This window comes from Ctenocephalides felis, unplaced genomic scaffold (assembly GCF_003426905.1).
Source record: "Ctenocephalides felis isolate EL2017-DRISC unplaced genomic scaffold, ASM342690v1 CF-g0.4_SCAFFOLD_01170, whole genome shotgun sequence".
Classification (NCBI taxonomy): domain Eukaryota; kingdom Metazoa; phylum Arthropoda; class Insecta; order Siphonaptera; family Pulicidae; genus Ctenocephalides; species Ctenocephalides felis.
The window spans coordinates 31,379,510-31,391,737 of NW_020537324.1; the positions used below are offsets into that span (position 1 = coordinate 31,379,510).

Below are 12,228 nucleotides of genomic sequence, written 5' to 3' on the forward strand. Positions count from 1 at the left end.
CGACATAGTAGATTTTAATTATAATTAATAATTAATTATTATTAATTAATAATAATATATATTAATAATTAATAAATGTAGATTTTGATTATAATTCATTGAATTTTACAATTCAACCGCTAATCGACCTACAATATATTAGTATATTATTTTTGACTATGAAATCTCTTGTTAAACAAAGTTTCATCAAAATCGCGAAAAAATGACAATATTTAATTAAGAAGAAACAGCTCGGCCAATCTGACGTGTTTTTTCATGTCCATCTTAATAGTCCTTATCGAGTTACATCGAATGACATTTAAATTTTTGATATCGGTTCAGCCGTTTTTAAGAAAACATCAACAAAAGGTCAAAAATCGACTTACATACATGCGTACACATACTCATACACACATATGTACTTTTGCCAAAGTTGGTCTCGTTGGATTCAGAATGACTTTAAACGTTGAAAAACTTAAAATTCGCAAATCAGATTTGTCGTTAAAGCAAACTTCCTACGCAAAAGTAAGTAAAAATTTTTTAATCATGGTCATTTTTATTTATAAATACATACTCGCATTTCCATGTATAATTGGAACTTTGCCAATTAAGGGATATCAGAAACTTTGCATGTTAAACACAACCCTAAGGATTTAAAAATGATATGGATTTCAAGATAACTTATTTATATTGTTATAGCTAGGTGTTAATGACGTTCTGCCTTCACGCAAGTTACAAATCTTCCCAACATTCATTAAAAATAATAATAAATAATATATATATATATATATATATATATATAATTAAAGCATATATATATATATATATATATATATAATTAAAATATATTATATGAAGTGTCTATGTATAGTTAAAAATGACCAATGCATCAGATTACAAAGTCAATAAACAATAAAAAAATCCTAATGTGTTAATAAATGGTCAAGATTTGACTAAGTGCTATGGCATTCAACCCAAAATCCTTCGGATTACAGGATGTACATATAACAAAAATAATATCTGTACTTTATTATCAGTTTATAATTTAGCACAAGGAATGAGAGAAACTAGCATAAAATTTAAAGATACACAAATATTGCAAAATAAAGAGTGGTTTTATTCACTACGATGAAATAATTCTTACTTACAGTCTGCTTAATAAATAGAGTAATCCCCACCAATCTACATGATCCCAAATTTAGATTAAGCTACTTTTAAAAATCCTTATGATAAAATTCTGGAACTTTGACAGGACTCATTATTTCAAACTTTAAACGATTTTACATAATTAGTACAGTTTTGTAATATTGATGAAGTTCGTCATGACCATGAAGAACCCTTATATTAGTGTGCAAACTTTCACTAACTACAAAGAAATGGATCGTAAACTTTTAACTCTCCACTCGAATGCCAAATCCCACTAGGACAAGAGCAATCAATTTTATGAATTTTAAATTTATAGTTTAACAAGCTTGTCAAACTTGAGCAGTTATGCCATAATTTTGGCTGTGGTCCTGAAAATGTTACTTAGAGTTTTAAAGTGCAAATGAACAAAAATAAGAATAAAACAAAATAAGGAAGCTCTAGGTCTTATTTGAAAACTAATAGCTCTTAAAGTGCATTGTCACATAGTTTTGGCTTGACGTAGAGTTTTCGGACACCCTATATATGTATATACATGTATATTCAGTATTTGGTTCAATTTTGTCATTACAATAGTAACAATAACGTTTGCATACGCACAAAACCCACCTGAATCAAATGAGACTTCACTGAGTAGTATCCAACGCGTTCTGAAATGCAATTGCAATTTCACGTAACGTCCCACTCTGTGGTGCAGCTTAACTACGACAGTGCGGGCCGATTCCAGGGTCGGATCGGGCATGTAAGCGTATCTCACTGGTTGAGGGGCGTAGCGTCGGCCACCCATTGAAAAATATACACGCGCTGATGAAAATACCTAGAAAAATAAAGACATATTAAAAAGTGAAATTGAAGTATTAGAAGCTTTTACTACAACCGGACATTATAAATATTTTATGTATTTTTCAGTTGGCTTCACTATTATTTATCAAAAAGAATTAGGAAATTTTGATCGTTATTTTAATATTCCCAATTATACCGGTATTTGTCCCAGGACCGCCTTATATATTAACCCTTTGAGTGCCGGGAGCCGATATATCGCTTTACTATTCGCATTGCGGGAGAACTCAAAATAAATTTGTAATACGTTATAAATGATCTAATTTCACTATGAGAGAATTAAAAAAAATAGTTTTTCGTTTTAACTCTTTGTGGACGACGACCTTTTCCTATCGCTTGGAGGTACCGAAGTCTAACATAAACACCGATGGTAAAGTACGGAAACTGCCTGGAAAACTGGAAAGGGTTTGCGTGGTGTGCAGCAGAAAGGATGATGGCCCAAAGAGAAAATCACGCATAGTTTGCAATAAGTGCAACAAAGGATTGCATGGAGTGGCATTAGTAGCCACGAATGCTAAATAAATTATTTGTTTGAGTTGCAATAACAAAATTTTACACATTTGCAATATATAAATATAAATATTTATGAAAACAAATAATTGTTTCAGCAATGTTATATTACCGATAACAATTACATATTTCGAAAGAGATAATCCGCCAGGCGCCTACCGTGTACCTTCAAGTTATGTTTTATTTTTGTTATGTAATATTGTTTATCTTGTTACAAAATATATTGGAAATACAAAGTATATGCTTCATTATAATTGACCCATATAAAATTGTGGTGAAAAGATGGCTGTTTGTATGTGCAAACACGTTTTGTACGAGAGAACTCAACTTTTACTTCATTTAAAACATATATACCTTTGTTTTTACTATAATTCTCAAATGAGTACAAAAAACTAGTGTCGTTGTTTCGTTCTGTATTTCATCTATAATACGCAGCTTTTTGAATCATGTAAATATCGTTTCTCGTTTGGTATTTATAAGCATTTTCCCGAACCCTTGTAAAACTGTGAAATCGTCGGCGGCCGGTTTTTCTCGCATAGGCACCTCGATTTCGCCCGGCACTAAAAGGGTAAGCATTCTGATCAAAGTTTTGCACTTTTGGCTCGGTATCTACAAAACGGCTGGACCTGCCTTTGCCAGAAACTAATCATCTCATCTTCCAGTCAATACGAATCAAATATTTTTTGAATCAATCAAATTGGATGCTCCGTTCTCTCATAAACTACCATTTATAACACGTTTTGCTCGAAACGACTAGACCTGCATTTACCAAAGATTAATCAGCATGTTTCCCAAAATCGTGGACGAAAAATCGTATCCAAACATACGCACGCACAAACACACACACAGATACATACAACAATTTTTTTGCGGTGTGCCAAAATGTTCAAGAAAGTCTTAAACGTAAAGATATGCAAAAATTTTCATTTTCGATTTTTTTACGATTACTATAACTTACCCTATGGGAAATTAATTAGGTAAAAATTCCATGCTACCTTACAGTTATTAAAACTTCTAAAGATCATGCTTTTATGGTATTGCAGAATTTACTCAATGGTGATATCGATTTTCTTACTAAAAACTGGTTTTAATAATAAGTAGTAGGTTATAACTTGATTTTTCCTACTACTGTATTTTATTGTTTTTAATTTATTTTTAATCATTATTTTCTATTTTTTTATTTTTTTAGGTGACATAAATCTGTGGAAATTGGGGTTAAAATTGATTCTTCACTGATAACTTGACTTTAATGACCAATAAATATCACACTTACAAAATTGTTTGCGACTGACTTAATATAAAAATTCCTAAATTTTGATCTATAAGCTAATGAAATAATTAAGAAACCACAAGTAATAGCAAATTTTCATGAATGCTATCAGAAATAGCCTTTGTTGAACGGCGTACGTATTCAGCAATAGAAGTTAATATTAAATGACTATAATACATAATCTGGTACTGAATATTCTAAATTAGGATTATATTAAGGTCTTAGCCGTTGACTGAAGAATATTACTGTGGGTTTTAAAGCATTGGGATTTAATGAGTTGCATAATATATTTTGGAATCAATCTCTCAGTATACTTTAGGCTTACATTATATTGTGGCCAGAAATCCGATCTACTTATTTTATATTTTCTCGGTGTTTTATCAAAGTAATTCTGAATAGCTTGTTTTGACTTTGCATCGACTGTACCAATTTCAAAAATATAGAAGCAATTCGATAAGAACTCGCATTGATTAGTCTTGTACGACGATCAGTCAAGCCATTTCTTTATTATTAGACACAGTTTAGACAAAAATCCTGAATTTAAAATAACAAAACTTGTTCAGAAGATATTAGTTGTAAATCGTGCTGATTAGTTTTCGGTGAAGATCATCTTGGCCGTTCTTTCCTAATTTCGAACTTTGCACAGGATTCATGGTCTCAACAAGCATCGTAAAACATTATCTCATAATGAGTTTAATTATAAAAAATCATTAATATTTAAAATAATTGGCCATATCGAAATTTCAACTTTCTATCGCATAATTATCGCATAAAAATTTATATGATATTTCATATAAGTTAGAAATAAAAGTTTATAAATTAGATTAGATTATAAATAGAAAATACCATGTATACTTAATTTGTGAATATTTTCATTCAAATCTATTTTATATGCCGAAGTTTTGAAGTGTTATCATATAAACGTGAATCGCAATTATATTAATTAAACGAAATCACACAATTATTTCGATAATTACCGAACCCCGAGAATCTAATTATGGTTCCAATTCCCAATAGCCCATAATTCTTAGATGACGATATATCATTTCAAACTACTCTTGCGAAGCTCTTATCGTAAAATAAATGCATTATAAAAATCTGTGAAGTATTTGTAATAGCTCCAAGTCAAACTAATAAAAAAATAAATAACTTTTCGCTTCTTCGTCGAGTAGATAGATCATCAATTTTTATGACAAATTCTAGATTTTGATAGGCGGAGGCAGAAATGAACGAGATGTACAATTTTATAGAAGTATATAATATAGGTTGACATTATTCGGTGAAATATCTTATATATACTCAGTGAGATAATCCCATAGCTATTGGATATTAAAGCGTGTTTAAGAAAAAAGAAATTATTTGAATCATTTATATTATTATTTATATCATATAATATTATTTAAATTAAAATAATTGGAAACATAAATGATTTTAATACTTATACGCTAGTTGATAATTTGTTAATATTTAATTGCGTCATTTCTATCATAATAAATATTATTATATACAGGGTGTCCTAGCTAAAACGGGGTGATAATATTGACTATAATACCCTGAAAAAAATTAGAAAAAAACTAGTGATGTATGGCATCGTGCCTTAAGGCAAATTGCTAGAACTTCCCGTAATGAAATTTTGGATCATTCAAATCGGATGCTCGATTCTCTCAAAAACTCGATTATATTTTCTGCACTCTTTGTTCCGTATCTCCGAAAAGGCTGAACTGCCTTTGCCAAAAGCTAATCAGCACATCTCCATCGTTCAAATCAGTTGATCCGTGTGCCCAAAAATGTGGACAAAAAATTGTATCCATACATACATACACACAAACACATTCATTTTTTCTGAGGTATGCCAGAATGTTCAGAAATCTTTGAAACGCGAAGAAATGTAAAAAAATAATTTTGATTTTTGGACGATTACAATTACTTATCGTACGGAAAATTAAAATGTTGCTTGGAAATTATGAGCTTTTAAGAGCCACCTTGATCTTTAGTGTGAAATTTCAAGATTTTTTGGTTATGGTGGTTAATTTACATATGTATATTTATAATTCGGAACCATAAACGTGAATAACATTTGTATGATTACAGGAAAATATAATAACACATTTTGCCGAAGTTTTCAAAAAACTAAAACTTTTTGTTAACACGTTGAGCTAGGCGCCTCGTTAGAGTATGTGGTTGTAGATACATACCCTAATTTTATACCAACAATAGTCAACTTTTTTCATAGATTCATTGTAATTTAATTACATTGAGCTACCACATAAATTATTTTTATTTTAATATACAATTAATTTTTTGATCTATATTTTTAAGTGAAAACGGATATCACAATAGCCTGATATCACGGTGTAGCTACAACACCCGCTGTCAATTTTACAGATGACTTTTAGATAATACATACATTTCATTTCCACCCGCGCAAATTTTAGAATATTATATATTGAAAACTGTTAAATACCAAATTAAAAAAAAACAAATTGTACTTTAATATTAATTGTGTCTTTATAAATGTCAGAAAAAAGTAAAAGGAAATAAAAACTCATCTGGTGTTATATACCAAATTAAGAGAAAACATAAATTATACTTTGGCATTATTTGTGACCTGATAAATGCGAGATGTAAGCAACATAAAATAAAAACTCATCCGCAATGTTCGTTTCAAAGTTGAAAAACATTTTAGCTCGTGATGAATAAACAAATAAAAAGCACAAGTACAACTTTATCTAATTGGCCGAGATATGAACGAATTGCCGGAACTTTTCGCCAAACTGTACAAAACAGTTAAAACAATAACTGAGCAAATAATTAATTAAAATTTCTCAAACTTTTGCTATTATACATACAACAAAACACTATTATTTCGCTCTATACTGATATATGAAGCAGCAACAAATTGAACAGAATTATACTACCGAAATATATTGTTTGAACAGGAATCTTGCGTTAGTGACTATTGTGTAATTGAAATTGTTGTGAAGTCAATTGTCGAATATATGGGAAAACTGTATTATCTGTAGACGAGAACACTTTCATAAAAAAATATTTTGCTGCGAATTATGATTTTAACATATTTAACTGTTTTTAGAATAATGTTATTGTAACAACATTAATTTTTGGAAAAAAGAATCAGTCAGAATAGTCTAATACATTTTAAATAATCTAAATGAAGATTGAATAATATAATTCTACTCGCTTTACAATTCCATTTCTCATTATTTTTTTCTGAATAACCACATGTCTTTTATAAAAACATTCAGTAATTATTTTGTTATTTCAACAGATGACTGCTTAGAAAGCAAAACAGTAGTTGTTCTCTCAAGTTGTAACATATTTCTACCATAATTGAATATTTTGATATCAGAATCTGCTTGATATCAAACTGGACGAAATAAACCTAGAACCAGTGGTCGCTAAACATTCATTTATAATAGCCCAAATGTCATTAAATATTTATAATCAAATACAATAAAATTCTACTTAAAGAGTACAATTCATTAGATTCAATATATAATCATTTTATATGAAGACTTAATCCTCAGTTTCAGTTCAGTTTGCAGTCTCTTATCTGTTAGTTAAATGATGATATGGAAACATATATATGCTAAATTAACGACGTTTTGTCCGGGATCGTCTTTATAAAACTTAATGATCTGAGAAATGATATGCTCTGTTAATATTACACTATGGCAGTGGTTTTTAAACCAAAGCGTCGTATGGTTTCTTTAGCAAAGTTAATTTACTTTTTAAACTAAAAAAATTATAGCCGTAAAGAAAATTATATAATGCTTTAAAACTTTAGTGACATTTTACTCTACAAATTTTAGCATAATATTCTATTCATACTAGCAATACATATACGATGGGAGAAATTTAGATCGTTTTCTTGTGTTACTTGCTATTTTAAAATTGTATTTAATTTTGCTTGTGCATTTATATTGTAATAATATTTTAAAATTTATAAACTCATATGGCTTCGTTTTATCTGTTTTCTGTTTATGTGTTTATTTATTTTCTATTTAATATTTTAATTATCACTATAAAGATGTAAACTCAAGTGCAAATAATCGTTTTTAACGTTTTAGTTGTGTTTCACATTTCAATTATTTTTATATAATGCATCGAAAGTAAAGCAATTTATCATTAGACAAAAAGAAACTGTATTATTAAAGTTAATGGTATTAAAAATATTAGTATTCCAAAACTTACGACATATATATTCATTTTTAATTTTGAAGTTAAGTTTATAATTATATATTATACATAGTTTATAACAAAGACAAGAATTACATGTCACAACCGTATCCACATAATTTGTCACAACCGTACCTTTTAGAGACAAATTATCATTATGATCGAGCTAAATTATCTACGCAAAAGCTCATTGCTGGTAATAAACTACAAATATTCAACTTATACCAGAATAACAAAAAAAAAATACAAGAAATCCAAGTAGAACAAAGTCAAACAAAATCAAACGTAAAAACTTTCTTTTGAGTCTGTTTTTTTGATGGTTGTTTTGATTGATTGCCTTGTAAAGGACCAATTGTAAAATACTTTATTGATAACTGTATATATTTATTTTATAAATTATAATAGTGTTTACAATCATTTTAATATGTATTGATTGCGTATTGATTGATTTGATTTTGGTTTGATTATCGATTGATGATTTTTTGTTTTTTATATGAATATAACCGCATGCTTTGATTGGCGCGAACAGAGTCTTTAAAAGCAATGTGATCTACAGGTCATGTTAACCTAGAGCGCAGATTAAAAGCAATATCGGAAACTTGTTCGAATAAACATACTTTATCTTTCTTTCTTTGGACCCTATCTTAAAATCAGTATAGTAGTTTAGCTGTTATGAAACTGTCACTATCGTACCCTCGCACAACCTACCCAGTTTCCCCTCCAGTGCAAAATTCTTGGTCCACGTTTTTGCAAAAAAAATCTAAACCAATTTCTAAAATTTCGAAACATGTGAGCATGACGAAGACTTAATGTCTCCTTCATAATTAAGTGTTAACTTTTTGCGTCTTTAATAATTAAATCGATTATTTACTTGTTTCGGCATGAGCAAGTAACTTTTTTCTTTTAAGACAATATGACATTCACCTAGTTTATAAAAATTTTTAAGGCTTTTGCTTGTGATATACACTTACTATACGTGAAATGTATAATGGAATTCGTGTAATATTTAAAATATGGTATTAATATTTCGTCTTGTATCGTATTCTAGATTGATTTGATAGTAAGAATTAAAATTGTAAGGTGCAAGTATCGTTAAAGTGCAAAAAAATATCGGAAATGAATTAATTTGATTCAAAATCATTTGATTAAATATCTGTAAAAGAGTAATATTTTACCTTAGATTTCTTTTTTGAACTCTCATATTGCATGTTTTGCAAGAACAGATATTATAAATCGTATCTATTGTGAATAAATTACCTGTACATCCTTGCTGAACATATTGTTACAGTGTAAATGGACCGCACTGAAATTCCTCACTGAATCGAATTCGAATATTATTTCCAGAGGCGCTGTTGAGGTTGTCAGAGCCTCGTTGCGCCATCCCACCCATTCGTAACCTGAAATGAATATTCTGTTTGTAAATTGTACTTCTGATTGAGCATAAATATTCATTGCATAATATTTTTATATGCTATTAACACTTTCGGGACGGCACCGATTTCAAAACAATCTCTCGTACCGTCTGTAAACTTGATTTCATAGTGTATGTTATGCAATTTGTTTGATAAAAATTTGTGGTTATTGAAGGACATACATTTATAATATAAATTTATTTTTGATCATTTTATAAAGAATGGTGACGTTCAAAACAAATTCCAAAATGCATAGCTGGTTGATTTTGACATGTTTTACAATAAAATGTTGTTCGCCGCCTCCCTCCTGGTGCTTTTCTGTTAGAACAGACAATACAATCCCTTTTTCTTTCACTCGCATTTAGAATATTCCACTGATTAGTCAGTATATTTGTTCATTTTTTTTGCTGCCATAATGGTTTGTTTTTTCTATTATATTGTCTAATAATTCATTTGTAAAATATAAAGTAAAATAATCTATTGGATGTCTTATATTGCTTGGTATTTGTAGTCGAGGTGTTTGTTGATCTATGTCAAAATCGATTATTGAAGGAGAATCGGCACATTCACTAATGTCTTTTCACTCTTCATTTAATTTGTCGAACTTCTTTTTGTTGGTTAGATAATATCATCATCACAGTCATCACTATCTTCGGTGCGAATAGTAATTTCGTAAAATTTGTCTGTATGAATGTCTATTTGAAACTCATCTTCACTACTGCTTAATTCACAAAATTTACCAGTCATTTTGCCATATTTAAAAGCGCTCGGTCGTTTTAAATATAAAAAAAAAACTATATAGCAAAGAAAAAGGCTAAAAGTTCTACTAAAATAACTTTATTATATTCAAAATACAATACTGTTTATCACTGCTATATGTAATTTATTCAAATTTTCGATGCAAACTGAGTCATTGTTTATAAAAAAGCCTGTGCCTAACAAAGTATGTTTGTCCACTGTGGTGGACAGCCGTCCCCAAAGTGTTAATATGCAAGATATTTAATAGTCACAACTATTTTTTGTATTAACAATTACGTAACATATGATACACCAAAGAACATTAAGGTAAATGTGCATTCCTTGAATCAATAACTTGATTGCTAAAACTACACAGATATATATTTACCCCACAGGCGGGATAAAATGAGAACTTAATTTACTATTATATTTGCTATTTTTTATATTTTACATCTTTGCCAGTGTGAAGGTTCAGTTGATCTTTTTAACCCTACCCAAGTGTAAGTTTTTTTTTAGAGATTATATAAAAATTCTGTTTAATCTAACCTTTAAATTAACAATACATTTTATAAAATAATTAAATAACGTATACTTAAAAAGTATATTTAGCTCCCGTAAACTAACAATAAGCAACAGCCAGGAGACATACAATCCAATGTCTTCATTTTAAATTTTAAAATGAATTTAAAGAATTAATAGCTATATTTTTTAACCAATGAAAAATAAATTTTAGAGTACATTTATTGCAGACATTACACTGTATATGACGTTCATCAATAATTAATATTCATCAATTTTTTATTATTTACACCTTTGCCAGGGTAAAGATTCAGTTGATCCTTTTTACCCCACTCACGTGTAAGCTTTTATAGAGATTAATAAAAAAAAGCTGAATTTAACTTAAAAATAAAAATACTCCTACATTCTTACGACGTTGCCATCGGAAGATAAACGGCAATGCTTGAAAATCCATAATAATAATATTTTCTTTCGTTGCTGGTTTTTGTAGTCGCGAGCACCGTTGCTTAGTTTTTAACTAGTTTTATCTAATTAACTTCCCGTAGGGTAGTTATAGTAATGGGCCGAAAATCGAAAATGAAAATTTTTGCATTTCTCGACGTTTTGAAGGTTTCTGAACGTTTTGGCATACTTCAGAAAAAATGGATGTGTGTATGTGTATGTGTGTATGTGTTTTGTGTGTTCGCATTTTTTCGTTTACGTTTTCTGGCGCACGGATCAACCGATTTGAATGGTTTAAAAAACATTCAATTCCTATTGATAAGGTGTGATAAGTGGTGATTAGTTTTTGGGAGAGGCAGGTCCAGCCGTTTCGGAGATACGAAGCAAAGAGTTCAGGAAATAGGAATTGAGTTTTTGAGAGAACGGAGTATCCAATTTGAATGATCCAAAAAACATTCAATTTGTAATGTTTGGAAGAAGAAGTGATTAGTTTTTGGAAAAGGCAGGTCCAATCATTTTGAAGATACAGAGCTAAATGTAAAAAATGCAGATTTTGAGAGAACGAAGCATCTGATTTGAATGATTCAAAAAACTTTCCCGTTGTTATGACAAAATAATTGCTTTTGGAAAAAAAAAATTGTTCAATTGATTTTATTTTTTTATTTTTTGGATTTAAATTTTATTTCAAGATAAATATGTTATAGAATCGTAATTTTTAAATCCATACCTTTTGGCTATAACCCTAGCTTTGGCTATATATGGTTTCAGTGGAAACTAAAATAAAATTCAAATTAAAACAATTGAATTGGAGTGAAAAATAATAATAAGATTAAATATAAAGAATAAATAGTACTTATTATCAGTATCAGAATATGGTAATGCACTACACTATGTAATATAAACAAAATACTAATTTTAAAAAATCACAAATATATAGTGTGTACTATATGTGTTATTCGTAGACTGGTTGGATAAAAAACTTTTTAAAATATTTTCACCAATACTTTTATTCAATTTTCAAAAACCCTTTCCACTGAATGAAGGCTAGGATTATAGCCGAAATGAAGTTTTGAAAGAAATTCATGTTTTTTATAGATGTTATGTCCGACTTTGTTAATACATGTGTCAACATCAAATTCAGAATCATACAATATTTATATATGTATATATATATATATA

General features: G+C 29.1%; 1 protein-coding gene across 1 annotated transcript in view; it reads right to left on the reverse strand.

The window, feature by feature from the left end:
• Positions 1-12,228, reverse strand: part of LOC113366474 (discoidin domain-containing receptor 2-like) — a 463,043-nt gene that overhangs the window by 136,483 nt on the left and 314,332 nt on the right. Inside the window, exons 7-8 of the mRNA XM_026608082.1 lie at positions 9,197-9,336; positions 1,732-1,939 (exon numbers count right to left, since the gene is read on the reverse strand). Coding sequence (XP_026463867.1) covers positions 1,732-1,939; positions 9,197-9,336 — 348 coding nt within the window. The remainder of the gene's footprint in view (positions 1-1,731; positions 1,940-9,196; positions 9,337-12,228) is intronic.